We start from the raw sequence: 20,416 nt of genomic DNA, 5'->3' as shown, positions 1-20,416 counted from the left end.
AAAGAATGGGGGGTGGTACCTGCAAAGACACTCCGATGCCTAAGTTAGCAAGAGTGTGAGCAGGTTAGAGAGTATTGGAACTTAAAGATACCTGAATGGTGTCAGTGTATTTATAGTGGTGAACCAATAACCACCGCTGAAGTAGTGCCACCTTTTTAGGCGGATAACCGTTCTCATATCTTAGGGAGGTTAAGATATGGCCCTATGAAGTGGTTAGAGAGTTTCCAGGGGCAGTTACTCATTCGAATGAGTGTTATCTGCCAGCTAATCCTCGTATCCGACTTCTTTGGAGCAGGTCGTGTTCAGTACCGACTTCTGGGGATGAAGGCTGGTACTGAGGGAGGGCCAACCCTTTGGGTTGGGCTTCTTTGTTTGGATCCTGGGCCCTATTTATTGGGCCAGGGTATGAACAGTGCCCCTACTCGAGCCCAATTTCTTTTTAAGAGTTGGGTTCGAGTATTCAACTCGGGGTCATAGCCGATTTGCAAGAGGACCGACGTGATGGTTTGAAAACCGACGTGATTTTTCGTGACCTTTTGGTTCTGACGGTTACGTCCAATCAAGCGTCGTGTCCGTTAGGGGTGTGCGTAGGGATTTAATGGCCTTGGTAACGGTGCATCTTCATTAATGATTGCCCCGATTTTACCATTATGCCCCTAACGTTCTTATAAATATTTTCCCTCTCTTTCGTTGTTTCGTTTCTGCGATCTTTCAAATTTTTCTTGCATTCGTTCGTGCTGCATTCTTGCGTTTCGAAGGCTTTTACTTCCTCCAGTCTTGATTTTAGACTTAAAGGTTAGCTTTTTCCCCTTCTGTAACATGCTTTCTATTTGCGTGCCTTTATTTTGTAGGTAGATTGGTTTGTAGGCTTTAGTTCCGTACCCCCTCCCTTTAGAGACCGTGTGTTGATTTTCCTTTTCTTTTTGTAGGTTTCTTTGTCACCCCTTTTAAGAAAAAAAAATGGCTTCCGTAGATGTTCTCTCTCAGTGGGTTGATGTCACGGTTCTAGGGGAGGAGCCTTCAGTCGATACCGAGTTTATCACCCATCTTCGTACTCACCACAGAATTTGTACTTCTGAAGAGGATGAGCCGAAGTATGAGTTGGTAGTCCCGGGTTCAGAAGACCGGGTTTGCTTCGGGAGGGCCGACGAGGCGGCCCCTCATTTCTTTTTTATGTATGAGAGTATGGTCACCCGTTTGGGCATTTTTCTTCCATTTTCAGAGTTTGAAATGTCTGTGTTACGTCATTGCCGGGTTGCTCCCACCCAGCTTCACCCCAACTCTTGGGGTTTTTTGAAAATTTACCAATTTATCAGCCAGGCCTTAGAGTTCCCGACTTCTTTAAAGATTTTTTTCCATCTTTTTCATATGACGAAACCCTTCAGTGGGCTAAACAATAAACAACAGTAGGTGTCGTTCCGAGCCATACAAGGTCGGAGAATCTTCACCCTTTTTGACGAATCCTTTCACGACTTTAAGAACTACTTTTTCAAAGTGCAAGCTGTAGAGGGTCACCACCCCTTTTTCCTGGATGATAATTCTTCTCCCCGATTTTCTTTATATTGGCTAGAGGCCTCCCCCTGCGAGAAATATGGTCTGGATGACCTAAATGAGGTAGAAGCAGCCATTGTGGGGTTCCTCCGAGAAGTGTGGGGGAGGGCCCCATACTTGGACACAAGAAAGTTTCTCCAGGGGTCTCCGACCTTTGTCCAGGCACAGCTAGGTAGCTTTTATTTGTTTGTTGGATTTCCGACTTGTCTGGCCGTATTATCCGACTAGTCTAATCTATTATTTGTTGCTTTTTTCAGAGATGGTAAAGGCAAACGCTCAGGAATCTTACCAAAGGGTCCAGGAGGCTAAAGCAAGGTCTCGCGCCAGGACTGGTGGCGCCAGGGCAGTTATCTCTCCTCCTCCTCCTCCTCGGAATGTGGGGACTCCCTCTCAGCCCATTGTAATTTCTTCTTCAACTTTCTCTCAGCCACCCCCCTCTGCTCGACCTTCTTCTGAACCAGATAATAAGAAGCGCAAGACCTTAGAGTCTGGCTCTTCTGGTGAGGCGAAGGCGGATGCTCTTGCATTCATCCGAAAGAACATCTATCCCAACGTTCGCATAAACATGGATGATGTTTCTGTTCGGCGCCACCTTACCACTCTGGTTGAGGAGAGTCTGAAGGCGGCGGGGGTTTGTGGCAAACTCTTGGATATTTTTGAGAAGGCCCCTCTCAGCTCTTTAGGGATGACCTCGAGGGTCGAAGAGCTGGAAGGAAGGCTTCTCATATATCAGGAGGATGAGGGGAAGTTGAAGGAGGAAGTCGCTAGGCTGAGGGAGGAGAGAGATAGCCTCCGGGAGAGTGGGAGGAAGTTGCAAGCCCAATGCAACATGGAGGTGGATTTGAGGAAGACAGCGCAAGCCAGCTACAACAGTTTATTTGGTGATCTTGTGTCTGTAAAGAATGACTTGCTGAATGCCCGGAAGGCCTATACCGAGTTAGAGGACTCTATTGCAGATGGTGCTGATGAGGCTTGGAGGGTTTTTAAGGAGCAGGTCGGAGTCATTGCTCCTGACTTGGACCTTTCTCCTTTGGACCCTGATAAGATTGTTGTTGATGGTGCCATCGTGGATCCTCCTGTCCCCGTGGTGGAGTCCGAGTCCGATTTGAAGACTCGGGGGCAGAGGATCATAGAGTCCCCTCCTCGCTCTAAGGACGCTCCGGGTTCTTCTACTACTCCCCCGACTTCCTCTCCAGCCCTTGCTCCTGGCGTTCCTTCCGACTCTGCTGGTGGTGCTCCTTCTACTCCTCTTGCAAAGAAGTGATTTTGTTGGCTATTGGGGGTCCGGCCTGTGGACCCTCCCCTTTTTTAAACTCTTTATATTTATTTGTTGATGTTTGAACAATTTTTGGCTTTTTAAGGCCGTAAGCAAAACAATTTATGATACCCTTTTTAATAAGGGTTTAGCGTTTTAAATAAATGCCCTTTTTTGGATAAGGGTTTTGAGTTACCTTATGCGCGCATGCTTTTCTATTCTTTTGATCTTTTATGAAAAAAGCCTATTCTTTGGGGCTTGCCTGTTTTTCTGAATCTTTTTGATCCTCGAGGCAGCCTTACAACTTTTCCTTAGTTTTTTCCTATCTCTTTTTGTTATTCCTAGTACTCAATTTTGTTTTATTGAGTTTTTCGTGACTTAGGCTACTTTTGCGATTCATTTTAATTTTACTCGGTTTCGCATTCCGACTTATGAGTCGGACTGCTCCCGAGTTTATCATGATCGACTTCTATAGCCTCTTTACGCCGACTTGTACCTCGTCATTTTATCCTGACGACCATCTAGGTCGGTTCATGAGATTTTCATGTTTTGTCGAGCTTAAATCGGCGCGTTTCGTAGAAAAGGGAAAAAAAGGGAATTTAAAAGAGATATTTAAAATGAAAGAGATCTTTATTAATTGAGGAGGTACCTTATTGCTACTAAGGGCCTTTGATAATTTATTTTCCCTTAGCCCCTACTATGATGCCTCGTTAAAAACCCTTTTCAAAAAAAACCCTTTGATTTTGGGAAAAAATCATGAAATTGGGAAAAGAGTACATCAGGGAGTAGGGTTCGCTTTTAGCTGTAGTACCTTTTCATATTACAAGCATGCCATGATCTTGGTAACTCGTTGCCGTCGAAGTCGGTTACCCTATAATAGCCTTTTTCTAAGACCTCGTTGATCTTGTATGGTCCTTTCCAATTGGCAGCGAGCTTTCCTTCCCCCGATTTGTTGACTCCAATATCGTTTCTGATTAGGACCAAGTCATCTGGGGTGAAACTCCTTCGAATGACTTTTTTGTTGTATCTCGCGGTCATCCTTTGCTTCAACGCTGCTTCTCTTATCTGGGCTTCTTCTCGGATTTCGGGGAGCAAGTCGAGCTCCTCTTTGTGCCCCTGTATATTCCCGATCTCGTCGTGGAAAATCATTCTTGGGCTTTGCTCATTGACTTCTATTGGGATCATGGCTTCTACGCCATAAACTAGTCGGAAGGGTGTTTCTCCAGTGGCGGATTGGGGGGTTGTTCTGTAAGCCCATAGTACTTGTTGGAGCTCTTCAGCCCAAGCTCCTTTCGCATCTTGTAATCTTTTCTTCAGTCCTGCCAGTATGACTTTGTCGGCTGCTTCGGCTTGCCCATTGGCTTGTGGGTGTTCCACCGAGGTGAACTGGTGTTTGATTTTCATACTGGCTACCAGGCTTCTAAAGGTGGAGTCAGTGAACTGGGTTCCATTATCTGTAGTGATGGAGTAAGGTATCCCATACCTTGTAATGATATTTTTGTAGAGGAATCTCCGACTTCTTTGTGCAGTGATGGTGGCCAGTGGTTCTGCTTCTATCCACTTTGTGAAATAATCTATTCCCACTATCAGGTATTTGACTTGTCCTGGCGCCTGGGGAAAAGGACCTAATAAATCCATTCCCCATTTTGCAAAGGGCCATGGGGAAGTGATACTGATGAGCTCCTCTGGGGGGGCCACGTGGAAATTTGCATGCATTTGACATGGTTGGCACTTTTTCACAAAGTCTGTGGCATCTTTCTGCAAGGTTGGCCAGTAGAATCCAGCTCGGATCACCTTTCTGGCTAATGACCTTGCTCCGAGATGGTTCCCGCAGATTCCACTATGTACCTCCTCTAATACCTCGGTGGCTCTTGAGGTCGGTACACATTTTAGCAATGGTGTTGATATCCCCCTTCGATAGAGAATATTTTTCACCAACGTATAGTGTTGTGCTTCCCTTCGGATTTTCTTGGCCTACTTTTCCTCCTTGGGGAGGATGTCGAATTTCAGGTATTCGACCAAGGGGTTCATCCATCCGAGGTTTAATCCGACCACTTCAAAGACTTCTTGTTTGTCTTCCACTTTTACCACTGAAGGTTCCTGGAGGGTTTCTTGGATCAGGCTTCTGTTATTTCCTCCTGGCTTGGTACTTGCTAACTTGGATAGGGCGTCTGCTCTGCTATTTAGGTCCCGAGTTATGTGCGTGACCTCAGTTTCTGCAAAACGCCCAAGGTGTTCCAGAGTTTTTTCCAAGTATCTCTTCATATTTGGGTCTTTTGCCTGATATTCTCCACTTATTTGGGAGGTCACCACTTGAGAGTCACTGTATATCGTTACCTTCGTAGCACCGACTTCTTCTGCCAGCTTCAATCCTGCAATCAAGGCTTCATATTCTGCCTGATTATTTGAAGCTGGGAATTCAAACTTGAGGGAAACCTCTATCTGGGTTCCCCTTTCATCTACCAATATTATGCCTGCGCCGCTTCCTGTTTTATTGGAGGATCCATCTACATAGAGTTCCCATGTAGTTGGTTTATCCTCTTGATCCCCTGCATATTCTGCAATGAAGTCGGCGAGGCACTGGGCCTTAATCGCCGTCCGAGTTTCATACTTCAGGTCGAACTCGGAGAGCTCTATTGCCCATTGAACCATTCTTCCTGCAACATCCGTCTTTTGGAGGATTTGCTTCATGGGTTGGTTCGTGCGGACTCTTATTGTGTGAGCTTGAAAGTAAGGCCGTAGCCTTCGAGAGGCTACCACTAAGGAGTAGGCAAACTTCTCTAATTTGTGATACCTTAGCTCAGGGCCCTGTAGAACTTTACTGATGAAATAGATTGGGTGTTGGCCGTCCTCGTCTTCTCTTAGCAAGGCTGCTGAGACGGCCTTGTCTGCCACGGATAGGTATAGGACGAGGTCTTTTCCGGCTACAGGTCGGGTCAAAATAGGAGGTTGGCTCAAAAACTTTTTGAACTCTTGGAACGCCTCCTCGCATTCAGGAGTCCATTCAAATTGGTGTCCCTTTCTCAATAGGGAGAACAGTGGAAGGGATCTTAGTGCTGATCCTGCCAAAAATCTGGAGAGAGCCGCTAGTCGGCCGTTCAGCTGTTGGACCTCTCTCAAACAAGTTGGGCTTTTCATTTCTAGGATAGCTCTACACTTGTCGGGATTGGCTTCGATCCCTCTTTGTGTTAACATGAATCCTAGAAATTTTCCTACCTCCACCGCGAAGGCGCACTTTGCAGGATTTAGTCTCATCCCGTGCAACCTTATGGTGTCAAAGACTTGTGAAAGGTCATACAAGAGGTCGACTTCTTTCTTGGTCTTTACCAGCATATCGTCGACGTACACTTCCATTAAGCTCCCTAGGTGAGGGGCAAACACCTTATTCATCAGCCTTTGATATGTGGCCCCTGCATTTTTTAATCCAAATGGCATGACCACGTAGCAAAAGTTGGCTCTGGGCGTGATGAATGATGTCTTTTCCTGGTCGGGTTCATACATCGGGATTTGGTTATACCCCGAGTAGGCGTCCATGAACGACAAGTATTGATACCCTGAGCTAGAGTCTACTAGGGTGTCAATGCTTGGTAGTGGATAAGGGTCCTTGGGACATGCCTTATTTAAGTCGGTATAGTCGACGCACATCCTCCATTTGCCATTTTGTTTTTTGACTAGCACTACATTGGCTAGCCATGTTGGGTATTTGACTTCTCTGATGAAGCCGGCTTCCAGGAGCGCCTGTACTTGCTCTTCCACTACTAGGGCTCGCTCTGGGCCGAGCTTGCGTCTTCTTTGTTGCACAGGTCGGGACCCTGAGTAGACCGAGAGCTTGTGGGACATGAGCTCGGGATCTATCCCAGGCATGTCGGAGGCCTTCCAGGCGAAGAGATCGGAATTATCTTTTAGGAGCTTAGCCAACCCTTGTCTTAGGGTTTCCCCTAGGTTGGCTCCTATGTGAGTGTTTTTTCCTTCCTCTTCGCCGACCTGAATCTCCTCAGTTTTTCCCCCGGGCTGGGGTCGCAGCTCTTCTTTAACCTTTGCTCCCCCGAGCTCTATTGTGTGAACTTCTTTGCCTTTTCCTTGCAGGTTTAGGCTTTCATTGTAGCACTTCCTTGCCAGCTTCTGATCTCCCCTCACCGTTGCTATCCCCGCTGAGGTCGGGAATTTCATGCAGAGGTGGGGTGTCGATACCACCGCTCCGAGTCGATTAAGGGTAGCTCTGCCGATTAAAGCATTATAGGCCGACCCCACGTCGATGACTATGAAGTCTATACTCAGAGTCTTTGATTTCTCCCCATTTCCAAAGGTGGTGTGGAGGGGCAAAAATCCTAGTGGCTTTATTGGCGTGTCACCTAATCCGTACAAGGTGTCGGGGTAGGCTCTTAACTTTTTCTCATCTAAACCTAGTTTGTCGAAGGCGGGCTTAAAGAGGATGTCCGCTGAGCTTCCTTGGTCTACTAGTGTTCTGTGTAGATGGGCATTTGCCAAGATCATGGTAATTACCACTGGGTCATCGTGCCCAGGGATTACTCCTCGCCCATCTTCCTTTGTGAATGAAATGGTTGGAAGGTCGGAGGACCCCTCTTCGACCTGGTAAACTCTCTTGAGATGTCTTTTATGAGAGGATTTTGTGAGTCCCCCTCCCGCAAACCCTCCTGAGATCATATGGATATGTCTCTCCGGAGTTTGTGGTGGTGGGTCTCTTCTATCCATATCATCTCGCTTTCTTTTTCCATGATTGTCCGACCTTTCTATGAGATATCTGTCAAGCCGACCTTCTCTGGCCAGTTTTTCTATCACATTTTTAAGGTCGTAACAGTCGTTTGTGGAGTGCCCATATATTTTATGGTACTCACAGTAATCACCGCGGCTCCCCCCTTTTTATTTTTAATGGGCCTGGGAGGAGGCAGCCTTTCGGTATTGCAAATTTCTCTGTATACGTCCACTACAGGAACTTTTAGGGGAGTATAAGAGTGATATTTTCTTGGCCTATCGAGGCCGAGTTCTTCCTTCTTCTTAGCTTCCCTCTCCCTTTCTTTCGTTGAGGGAGGGTGACCGGGTCGCAAACTCGGGTCTCTTAGCCTAGCGTTCTCTTCCATATTGATGTACTTTTCAGCTCTTTCCTGTACATCACTTAAAGAGGTGGGGTGTCTTTTTGATATGGACTGTGAGAAGGGACCTTCTCTAAGACCATTGACTAGCCCCATGATGACTGCTTCGGTGGGCAGGTCTTGAATCTCCAAACATGCTTTGTTGAACCTTTCCATATAGGCCCGTAAGGACTCCCCGACCTCCTGTTTTATTCCCAGGAGACTTGGTGCATGTTTTACTTTGTCTTTCTGGATGGAAAACCTCATCAAGAACTTTCTTGAGAGGTCTTCAAAACTGGTAATTGACCTCGGAGGGAGGCTGTCGAACCACTTCATCGCTGCTTTTGACAAGGTTATCGGAAAGGCTTTGCATCGCGTAGCGTCAGAAGCGTCAGCCAGATACATCCGACTTTTAAAGTTGCTCAGATGATGCTTTGGATCGGTGGTTCCGTCGTAGAGGTCCATATCGGGGCTTCTAAAGTTTTTCGGAACCTTTGCCCTCATTATGTCCTCGCTAAAGGGATCTTTCTCTCCTAAGGGAGAATCTTCTCTACCGTCGTGGGAGTTCTGACCTTTGAGGGAGGATTCTAACTTTAAGAGTTTTCTTTCTAACTCTTTTCGTCGCTCCATCTCCTCTTTTAGGTTCTTTTCGGTTTCTTTTTGTCGTTCCCGTTCCTGTTCTAACTGCTCGAGGCGACTGTGGATTAATCCCATAAGCTCAATTGCGTGGGATGGTCCTTCTTTTTCTGATTCGCGCCCCTCCGAGGAATTCACCTTCGGGTTTTTTATTCCGGAGGTGCCTTCCCTGTGTTGATCATTGGCTTCCTGGTGAAGGGTCTGGTCTGCCTCATTGTTTCCAGTATTCAGATTCTCTTGTTCAGAATCTGTCTCCACATGACCCTCTTCAGGGGATCTATCCGCCATCACTGGTTGATCTCTCGGGTCCCCGGCAATGGCGCCAATGTTACGATGGGTAACCGGAGATTAATGGGCTGGATGGCGTTGGTTGGCCCAAACGTATGAAGGAGGTGGCTTTCGAGTGGACCTGGTACTCGGTGTTCCTCCGTCCGACTTGTACGTAAGAAAGAATGGGGGGTGGTACCTGCAAAGACACTCCGATGCCTAAGTTAGCAAGAGTGTGAGCAGGTTAGAGAGTATTGGAACTTAAAGATACCTGAATGGTGTCAGTGTATTTATAGTGGTGAACCAATAACCACCGCTGAAGTAGTGCCACCTTTTTAGGCGGATAACCGTTCCCATATCTTAGGGAGGTTAAGATATGGCCCTATGAAGTGGTTAGAGAGTTTCCAGGGGCAGTTACTCATTCGAATGAGTGTTATCTGCCAGCTAATCCTCGTCCGACTTCTTTGGAGCAGGTCGTGTTCAGTACCGACTTCTGGGGATGAAGGCTGGTACTGAGGGAGGGCCAACCCTTTGGGTTGGGCTTCTTTGTTTGGATCCTGGGCCCTATTTATTGGGCCAGGGTATGAACAGTTACCATCTCTCCGCCGTCTCCATGGAAGGAAGCTGATTACATAGCCTGGGGATCCTCCTCGGATGGTCAATTCAGCATCAAAACAGCGTATCAAAACCTCAGGGACACCCAAGTCTCTCCCAACAAGAACTTTCGGTTAGTTTGGATGTGGCAAGACCCTGAGCGTGTGAGGACTTTTTTCTGGCTGGTGACACACAATGCAATCCTCACCAATGGGGAAAGACGTCGCAGACACTTAACCACGGACGATGCTTGCCCCAGATGCAGACAGAATGAAGAATCAATCCTCCATCTTCTTAGGGACTGCTTCTATGCTAGAAGCGTGTGGCGTAGGCTTATCCCACCCAATGGCATAAACTTCTTCTTCAACACTAGCCTCCATGATTGGCTAGCTCTAAACCTTACCGCAAATAACTATTAGTCCTGCCTTTTTGGAGTTGCAATCTCGTCACTATGGTATTTCAGGAACAAACTTGTCTTCTCTGGGAAGTTTGTTGAAGCTACTAGTGCTAGCTACCAAATCCGAGCGAAAACCGAGGAGTTTTTGAAGGTGATGAATAGCAACCTGAATCCAAGAAACAATCAAGCTAATAGAGGGTGTCTTGTTAGTTGGTCGAGACCAAATGAATATTGCATCAAATTAAATGTTGACGGGTCCTGGTATGCTCATAGAAGTAACGCTGCTTGTGGGGAGTATTCAGAGACTCTGCTGGGAGATACCTAACAGGCTTCTCGAGCAATCTGAGCAATTTCTCGATTATGTATGCGGAGCTTTGGGCGATCATTCATGGGCTGACTATTGCTACCAGAAATGGTTATCAAAATCTGGTGGTGGAATCTAATTCTGCGGCTGCAATTAACTTCATCAAGGCCGGAAGTTCCCCAGGCCACCATTGTGCCCCTCTGATCCAGGACATCCGAGTTCTAGCTGCACGCCTCCATCAAATCTCGTGGATACATGTCCTTCGTGAAGCAAATATGGTGGCTGACCAATTAGCCAAGAAGGGACAAAAACTCCCCCTTGGACTACACTTTTTTTATAGTGCCCCTCCGGATATCAGCTATGCCTTGCTATGCGACTGCATAGGGACTCTTAGACTTGGGGAAACTTAATTCCTTTTCTTCTCTGTTTGTTTTCTTTTTCCTTTGTTGGGGTGCTTGAACCCCCTTTAGATCACCCAAAAAAAAAAAAATCAACTTAAATTGGTAAATTCACTTTTGACCCCTTCTCCCCCAAAAAAAAACCTGGTAACTTCACCTAATAATCCTCTAACCTTGGTAAAATAAACTAAATCTTCTCTCTCAAATCACAAAACAAAAAAAAAAAAGATTAAAATATTAAATTGATTTTTTATATTTGACCTAATTCTATTTTGGTCTCTAAAATTTAAAATGCCCTATTTGAATTAATTTTTTTTTATTTAGTTTCAATATAGTCCTAAAGTCAATGTTAAATAATTACTGTCACTGTTCCACTAAATTTTAATATTCTTTTTTAAAAAAGAGGTACAAATTCGAGAGGTATAGAATCAGTAACGAATATATCACCATAAACTACTGGCCTTGATTCAACACTTAGAGAACATCGTCGAAATATAAAACTCGTTTTCCATAAAAAAAGTTCACCGACGACAATGAAGACAAAGCACATCTACTGCAAAAACTCTCTTAGACAACGAAAAATTTAATTGTATAAATTTTTCATATCTAAAAACTAAATTTCGTTAATTATTTAATATTGACTTCACGATATAACTACATTAAAGTTAAATAAAACCTTTTAAATTTAAATAAGACAGATATAACTACATTAAAGTTAAATAAAACTTTTTAAATTTAAATAAGACAGTTTAAACTTTAAAAAGTAAAACAGGATCAAATTTAAAAATAGAATACCAATTTAATAATTTACCTAAAAAAAAAAAGTACTTCCTGCATGGCCGTTGATATTCTCCGTAACTACTGTCATATTGGCTGTTTAAGTGTATACGATAGTTGCCTAATTGGTTGATGCATAGAATAGAAGATAAAAGGGACAAGAGAAAAGAAATATTGCAGAAAGGAAAGGAGAATGATACTAAAACATAATTACCGTATATTTCCATTTTCTCCTAACATTTACATCAATAACTAACGGAACGTATCACCATAACAAAATGAACGACTAAGACCCAGACCCTTTAGGCGGAAGGATTCTCCCCCTCCTAACTAAACTATAACAAGCATTAGAAACATTGCGAGATACCCTTCTTTCCATAAACACAGGGTACGTCACTCTACAAATTAGAATGCTCCAAAAGTATAAGAGTTGTTGATTAAGGGTTGGGGGGGTTATAGCTAATAGAAAAATAGTCTCCTTAATTAAGCAAAAACATAGCCACAAGAGAGTGCCATTAAACACACAGCGGCTTGTTCCTCTTCCCCCAACAAACACATACTCCTCTGTTTCTTCTTTAGCAACCAAAACTCCTCACCCAACGCCATCAAATTCACTTTCAACGACTCCTTCAACTCGTTATCAGAGGAGGAGGTAGAGGAGCTGCTGCCACCGCCATTTTGTGATCTCTCTCTCTTCCTCTCTTGTCCTTTTCTCATTCCCACCGCTGAAGCCCTTCTCTTCCGGTACCTTATTCCGCACGCGTTGCAAAGACTCTGATCAAGAAACACAAACAATAAGAATTAATATTTTGCATGACACATCCAATGAAAAAAAAAAATTTAAAATTGGAGGGTATGACCTTGGGACCAGCAGGTCCTCCTCTCCACAGTGGAGTCTTGGTGGTCTTGCAATCACTACAACACTTCTTGCTCTCACACACCCATTCCTGTTATCATGAAATCGTAATTATATAATAGTAATGTAATAATCAACCACTTCAAAATCACTACTCAATTACAGAACAGACCTTGTTGAGATCCATCATTACCATGAGCACAACCACAACCGAATCGGCGAAAGAGAGAAAAATAAAATGGAAATGTAAATGAAAGTAGATGATAGCACCCTACTAACACCCGCACGCTGCTGCAGCAGAGTAGTAATGAGAATAGAAACAGAACCACAACCGACTATGTGATTGTGAATATACCCCTAAAACCCTAGGGCTCCCCATTACAATGACCGAAACGCCCTCACAATTCCGCATTTTGAAGCAACCACGTGCCCTCTGACGTGTCTGCTTCTCCTATCCACACAATCTCACCCTACACAGGACCGTGGAAATTTCAGGACGATTCTTATTATTTTACAAAAATAGAACACACAATTAGATAGATAGATAGATAGATAGATATCAGGCAGCGGCCAATTATTAACAATATATAACCACATCTTATTGATGAGGTTTTGGCTTTAATTAATCTTGAGAAATGGGATTTAAGAACTCACTACTCTTTGGCTTTACTTGGCGGCATTCATTATCCATTCGACTTTCAGAAACACAATTAAAAAGCATAATCACTAGTGTGGTGACTGGTGAGGCAAGGTCAGCTGCATAACCTTAACAGGCATATATTAATCCAAACATTTAACCTTGAACCCTGTTGCTCAACTTTTAAGCATAATTAAATAAACGGGGTATGCCGTAGCCGTATGCCAATGCTCAATCACAATCGGCAACCCAATACATTACTGCGTGCAACGCTCTTTTTAGTGTTTTTATTTCTATGAATCGGTGCGCCTCACCGACACACCCCTCTTACCTATTTATATTTTCTTTGCTAATGCGACCAAAAATAACAGAGGAGAAAGCAACTAATGACACATGCCATCCAACTTTATAAACCTAAACCGAATTTATAACACCATACTTAAGATTAATAGTTTAGTCAAATAATTTTACAAATGTGACAATCTATAATTAAACTTGTGCAATTCGAATGATGTGAAGCCAGGAATAATCATTGCTCTCTAATTAATAGAATCAAACAATATTGAAATGCAATCCGTTAAGGTAATGCGATTACAGTTAGGCTTTCTAAAGGAGGTGGTCCCTGTTGCCGTATGGTGGTTTTTTTTCTCCTTTTGGGCCTATGGGCCCTCTACTTTGACCAAAAACCGAAATTCAATAATATTTTTTCAAAGCCCAACAGAATGCGGGCGGTTTAGTGGTCATAACTATTATGGGTCACCTTGCTTCTCCAAAAGACAAAACAAGCTTTAAACCCCAAAGGCAAGCTCAGAGACCAAAGCTTCCTTATTTTTATTTCGGTGAATAAAGACCCATTGCTCCCCTCCTAGGTTCTAAACTACTAATCATGTGCAGCTGAGGCTTGGCACAGATGGTGGATTTCTACGCCTCTCATCAAGCTGCACCCGGGTTCAAATCCCAGCTGAGGCTGGATGTTGCAAGAACCCATAATACCCATGTAGTGTGTGTGAGTGTATTGTGTGAGTGTGTGAAACATGGGGTTAATGCCTAGGATTGGGGGTTGTCCAATCCACTTGACCAAAAAAAAAAAAAAAAAAAAAACTACTAATCATGTTAATGACCAAAAAAGAGAAAAGAACTACTAATCATGTTCAAGTACCTTGTCATAAACAAAAACAAATAAACGCACATAAACAAAAGCTTAAAATAACAAAAGTACCCAATAGGGTTACAACGTTTGAGCTCATTGAGAATAGGTGAGTTGACTCGTAAACTCGTAGCTCAAACTCGCGAGTCTACCCACGAGTTCACGAATTTTGCCCAAGTTTTATTCAAAATGGCATCATTTTATGTTAAAAAAAAAAAAAAAAGAAGAGAAGAAGAAAGGAAAATGGGTCTAAGGTTACATTAAGTCAGGAAATGTCAAGCAAGAGAGTGGATAGACAAATAACATTTTGTTAATAGTAAAGCGATTGCCAATAAGTTGATTGAACTACAAAGGAGATTTATGTGGTGTAAGGAGGATGGTAACTGTGGTATGCCTCTAGTAAAGTGGGAAGTGGTTCAGACTCCAAAAAAGGCTGGCAGCTTGGGGGTCGGAGATGCAGCGCTTTTGTTTAAGTGATGGTGGCGGTTTTCAAAGGAGGATTGCCTGTTGTGGAAGAAGGTTGTTTGCTTTTATAGTAATCTAAATCCCAATATTATGCTATCTAGTCAGATTTTACCAGTGAAGGGAGGTCCGTGGAAAGACATCTGTCAGTTGAATATAACAAACCAACAGGTGAAAGCAAAACTTTTTAATGGCTTGGCAATGGAAATAGGGTATGGAAGACGAACTCTGTTTTGGGAAGAAAACTGGGTACCAGGTGGCCCTTTGAAAGTACTTTTTCCAAGGCTCTTCTCTATTTCAAACCAACAAGGATCTGTGATTGGGGACTGTGGGTTCTAGGATGGGTTATAGTGGATTTGGAATTTTCAGTGGAGGAGAGAGTTGTTCCAATGGGAGTTGGAATTGGTCCATCAACTTCATGAGAGGTTAAGGCTAGTGAATCTATCAGCTGGTAGAGAGAATAATATTGTGTGGAAATTTGATAATAAATGTATTTTTTCTACTAACTCTTTTATGCAAGTATTGCAATCGGAGACTCTTTCGGAAGAGATTACGAGTTACAGTTTCACTAGTTCAATTTGGAAAGGATTCGTACCTCCCAGGATCGAGCTTTTTCGTTGGTTTGTTCTGATACACTGGGTGAATACTAAAGAACGGTTGAGCAGACTAGGCGTTATTCATCAGAATGAAATTTTGTGTGTCTTGTGTAAAAAGGAGATGGAATTTGTTCACCATTTGTTTCTTTTGTGTGAGTTTACATGGCAGGTGTGGTGTGCTTGGTTGAGATATTTAGATAGACCGTGAGTCATCCCAAGAACCATGAGAGGGCAGTTTGAGAGTTGGACTGGCATTCATAATAGTAGAAAAGAACAGAAGATGTTGCTGACTGGATTCTTTGCCGTGATCTGGAATATCTGGTTGGAACGAAATGACAGAATTTTTAACAACAGAAAAATAGATGTTGAAGACATTTAAAGAAGGACGTTTTTGAACTATAAGGATTGGACTGGTTTTCACCCTTTTGGTTGTTGATGGTAATGCCAGAGATAATAGGAATTTTGATAATTTCTTTCTTTCTTTTTATTATTTTATTGCTCCACTGTAGTGTGTTGAGCTTTTTTTTGTTTCAAAAAAAAATAACCTAGTGTCCCTCCATGTTTCCTGTTTGGTCGAACTCTATTTCGTTTTTACCCTCTTCATTCAACATGATAAATTGGGATTTTTTTTTTCCGAAATTTAATTACTTAGTCATTATACTACTATTAACTTTGTAATTAAATTTCTACATCTTATTTTTTAATTGAATTTCTATAATATTTTTTATTTTATAATTAAATTTTTTTAGATTAGAAATATTAAAATTAATAAAATATTTTTTTTAAAAATATATGATAAAAAAATTTAATTAGATTTTTAATTATAGATCTTTTTAATTTACAGATAAATATTTTATTAATTTTAATATTTTTTATATTAATAAAAATTTAATTATAAAATTAAATAATATAAAAATCCAAAAAAAATAGAGTAAAAGATAAATAGGTCTCTGACTTTTTTTTTTGCGGACATTTTTGTTCCTGACCATTAAAAAATATTTTTAAGTCACTGACGTCCTTAAAAGTTGGACGGATCAGTCCCTCCGTCCAAATGCCTCTGTCAAACCCAACGAAAAAGTCTGACGTGGCTCCCGAAATGCTTGTCACGACACACGCGTACGCGTGAGAAGGAAGTCTGCCAAGCGACTTGTACACGTGACAAGTATTACAGGAGTTACGTCAGACTTAAGCAGGCATTTGGACGGAGGGACTGATCCGTCCAACTTTTAAAGACATCAGAAACTTAAAAGTATTTTTCAATGGTCAGAAATAAAATTGTCTGCGAAAAAAAAGTCAAAAACATATTTATCTTTTAGTTAAAAAAATATAAAAGTTTAATTTTAAATTTAATAAAATTATAAAAACTAATTAAAAAATTTTTTTTCGCCAGTCTACGGATAAAATTGACATTTGAGTCTATTTGGAACTTGCAGTCCATACTCCATGCAGGACATTGCGGCAACTACCCTGGATAAAGTTGGATCAACGATCAAGGGTATAAGTGTAATATTCTAGCTGCATAATTAATTAATTATCCCCATACCATGACTGCTGGTGCCATATACAAATATCGAAAAGGTCGGATAAAAATAGATGAATAAAAGCTGCCAGCCAAAATATCCTTGAAGATCAGCATCAGCGATAAACTACAAACTAGAAACTAGAAACTTCTTCTACCAAACGCATGAATTTCGTTTTTAATTTAATAAACGTGAACCAAGAAGCGCTTCATCAGAACATATCACAAAGACATGTACCATAGTCCCATGCGCCGAGAGCATTTTTATATGTGCAATGCAATACTTAAATCGCCACTTATGTCGCCCTGTGCCACCAAATCCCCATTCACCCTAATTGGGAATATTTATATAGCAGGACCCATTAACTTTTGATCATCCCCACCATCGTAGAACCCAAAATCCTTCATCATATGACGATGATTCATGGTGTTTCCTTATCTACTTTACATACTCACACAAGCAAGAACAAGAACTCGACAGTTTTGCATGACATACACGTGTCAGATGGGACGTGCTTGAATCCCTCTAACCCCTTTCTCCCAATGCAGGGAAAAGTATTATAAAAAATAACAAAAATTGCAGAGTTACCAGGTGGAACCCGTTGAGTAATTCGAGATATGGGTGCATTGAACCAGAAGAATTTAACTTAAAAAATTAAACAAAAGAAGTAGTCTAAAGGAATGCATTCCATTGACCTTTCCTAACTAGCTGATCTGTTTTAAGTTGTTTCACATTTCAATGATCCAATGAGAGGGGAAACAAAATAAAACAATAAAATAAACTAAATTACAACATTGATCCAGTACAGCCACCTAGCATCGGGAGTTGGTGCGCTTGGCAGGGTTGCCCCTTGATCCACTGCCGCGTCCACGCTTCCCAGCCGTCTGATCTTGATTGCAGTCAAAGCTCACGCCATCTCCACCCACCATCTCCACAAACATCCTCTGTAGGTCCTCCAAACTGTCCCCCTAATCACACATTTGCCCCAACAAATTAATAAATTGAATAAGCCACCATCTTATTTTATTTATAAAAGTGAAAAACAAACCAGTACCTCATCCTTAACATTGTTCATCATTGAGATCATTTCTTGCATGAAATCACAGAACTCCTGCTTAAGAACAGACAAGTTTGGTGCCCAAATTAAAATTAAGGGAGTCCAGTTTTCCAAATTAAAAAAAAAAAATTAAGACTTAAGAGAGTCCAATCAAAATAATGCACAGAGGGAAAAGGTAGAGTTAAAGCAACATGCGCGCCGTGCCCTTGCCTAGAACCGTAATTTTACTTCTGTGAAAACGACGGCTAGAAAAAAGAGAAAAGCAAATACTTTGATGGGAAAAAAGTATTCATCGTTTTCGAAACCGAAACGAGATTTTTTTTTGTCTCAACGTAATGTTGCCTAACAAGTGTGAAAAATAAAATGAAAGGAAACAATACGGACTTGATCTTCTTCCTCCAATGGATCGTAGAGCCCAGCATCGTACATTGACCTCTTGGACTGATCCGAAAGAACTATCAAATTTAAACCACATCAATTAAGCAATCCCTAATCGAAATTAGAATTTAATTTAACACCCAAGAATCATGATGTGTCAGGTCTCACCTGAGTAAGCTTCCTGGATTTGCTGAAAGCGGCGCTTGGCTTCTCCAGCGGTGGAAGGGTCCCGGGCCCACTTATCCGGGTGCCACTTCTTCTCAGCCAACCAAATGAAAACGTTATTATTAATTAACGTTTGAATTGAAGGAAGAATGAGAGAAAAGAGCGGCGTATGGTTTTACTTTACCATAGCAAGCTTGCGGTATGCAGTGCGAATATCAGAGAAGGAGGCATCCCTGCGAATCCCGAGGACGGCGTAGTAGCAAGATCCGCCGTTGGATCCTCCTTCTCGATTCATCAAACCACTGAAAATAGAACCCCTGCCTGCCTGCCTCCTCAAATCAAACGGCGAGAACTGAATTTGGAATCGGAAGAGTACGAGCTAAAACAAACAGAGTTTTTCCATAAGGGAATTAAAGAGGAGAGAGGGTAAATCGAGGATATAAATGAATGGGAGAGGATAAAACCGTAAATTGGGGTGGTGGAAGAGAGAAAAGGAACATGGAGAGGGAGAGAGAGAGGAAAATATCTTACGGGTTACTGGATTTGGTTTTTTGGGTCCTTGGGAGATGGTAGATATGATCATACGATATGTGCGAAGAAACTTCGAGACATTTTGAAAGATTAGATATTTTGGGCTGGGCTAACAAATTGACACTAGAATTTGAAGAAACTACACCGCTGTGCCACTCACACGGTGCATTGCGTAGTTTCACGTCTTCCACGTCAGCATTAACCGGAACTACCTCAAGCATTGGGGAGTGGGTACAAGACACCATTGGGTGATAAAAATGGAATTTAAACAATGACCAATGGTATGGTATTTAAAACGTAATGTCTATTATTATTTAAAAAATTAAAATTTAATATTTAATTTAAAAATTTAGTTAATATGTATTTTAAAAATACATGATAATATTATTATTAATAAAATATTTTAAAAAATTTTAAAAAATATATTTTTTTAATTTATCATCTTAATATGTTTTTAAAATCAGAAATTAATTTATGAATGGTTATTAATAAAATATTTTAAATATTTTATTTAATAAACAAAAAATAAATATATTAAAAATTTAAATTTTTTATATTTTTAAAAAATATCTTTTTAATTTATTATCTTAATATGTTTTTAAAATCAGAAATTCATTTATGAATGGATAAATAAATGGTGATATGCTGGTATATTGGTGCATGGTGTGTTATGCACAAATGTAGAGCTGTTATGGTCAGATCTCCTCAAAATGTAGGCTACATTTTGATGGAAACGAAAAACAAAAAAACTGCTACCAGAACAAAACGCAAGCTGCGTTTAGCAAAGAGGAAGAACCACGTCTTGAAACGTATCTCTTGTACCCTGCATGCAGATATGACCAGCATTTAACCACCTTAGAACGCATTAAACGCAGATTGTGATTGGCAGGTGATAGATCAATCGCAGGTTGCGATTGACAGGCACGGAGAGTGCATGGACGACTGTTTATGGAGAATGCTGAAGCGGTCTTTATAAACAAAACGCAAGTTGGGCTGAAGCAAGGTTTTCACTTTGTTGAGAGAGTGTTGGAGCTTTAGAGTGCAGGAGGGTTTGTGAGGGAGAAAGAAGAAGAATACAATAAAGGGTTAGAGTTTCAGTGAGAAAGGAAGGAAAAATAGTTCGTAATTTTACCAAACTTAAAGAACATATTATTAAATATTTGAATTATCCTCAATAGGTAAGTATTATTTTTTAATTTTATGATGAATAAGTAAATTTATTTATTTGTATTTTATGTATATGTGTTTTAAGTAGTAATTTTATTATTATTTTCATCATTATTATTATTATTGTTGTTGTTGTTGTTGTTGTTGTTGTTGTTGTTGTTGTTAAGTTTTCAAAAAAAATTATTATGATTAATATATTGTTATTTTTTTTATAATACTGTTTAAGATAATAATAAATTATTATTATTTTTTAATAATAAATAATAATATTTAATACTTTTTATTATTTTTTATAATTTATTATTATCAATAATAATAATAATAATGTTGTTTATAAAATTATCATTATCGTGTTTTTATTATTATTTTTTAATATAATAATAGTTATTATTATTATTATTATTATTATTATTAGTAACGTGGTTATTATTATTATTATTATTATTATTATTATTATTATTATTATTATTATTATTATTAGTGTTTTTGGGAGTAGTTAATGTTATGATTAGTATATTATTAAGTGTTTATAATAATGTCTATGATAACAATAATAGTTTTTTTTTATAATACCGTTAGTACATTATTATTATTATTATTATTATTATTATTATTATTATTATTATTATTA

At 40.7% G+C, this 20,416-nt stretch overlaps 2 protein-coding genes across 2 annotated transcripts; both read right to left on the bottom strand.

The window, feature by feature from the left end:
- Positions 1 to 11,463: 11,463 nt before the first annotated feature.
- LOC107648016 (GATA transcription factor 16) lies at positions 11,464 to 13,027 on the bottom strand. Its single transcript, XM_016352046.3, has 4 exons — positions 12,780 to 13,027; positions 12,298 to 12,595; positions 12,130 to 12,216; positions 11,464 to 12,043 (listed from the first exon to the last, which is right to left on the bottom strand). The coding sequence occupies exons 2-4, from the start codon at positions 12,319 to 12,321 to the stop codon at positions 11,753 to 11,755; spliced, it is 402 nt and encodes a 133-aa protein (XP_016207532.1). The 5' UTR covers positions 12,322 to 12,595; positions 12,780 to 13,027; the 3' UTR covers positions 11,464 to 11,752.
- A 4,128-nt stretch (positions 13,028 to 17,155) lies between these two features.
- Positions 17,156 to 18,724, bottom strand: LOC107645942 (Chaperone DnaJ-domain superfamily protein). The gene is made up of 5 exons (XM_021104008.2): positions 18,272 to 18,724; positions 18,091 to 18,178; positions 17,929 to 17,999; positions 17,542 to 17,598; positions 17,156 to 17,455 (listed from the first exon to the last, which is right to left on the bottom strand). The coding sequence occupies exons 1-5, from the start codon at positions 18,380 to 18,382 to the stop codon at positions 17,300 to 17,302; spliced, it is 483 nt and encodes a 160-aa protein (XP_020959667.1). The 5' UTR covers positions 18,383 to 18,724; the 3' UTR covers positions 17,156 to 17,299.
- Positions 18,725 to 20,416: the final 1,692 nt, after the last annotated feature.

The sequence above is a fragment of the Arachis ipaensis genome, chromosome B6 (assembly GCF_059453495.1).
Source record: "Arachis ipaensis isolate K30076 ecotype BB chromosome B6, ASM5945349v1, whole genome shotgun sequence".
Classification (NCBI taxonomy): Eukaryota; Viridiplantae; Streptophyta; class Magnoliopsida; order Fabales; family Fabaceae; genus Arachis; species Arachis ipaensis.
This window is presented reverse-complemented; position numbering and strand designations above follow the sequence as displayed.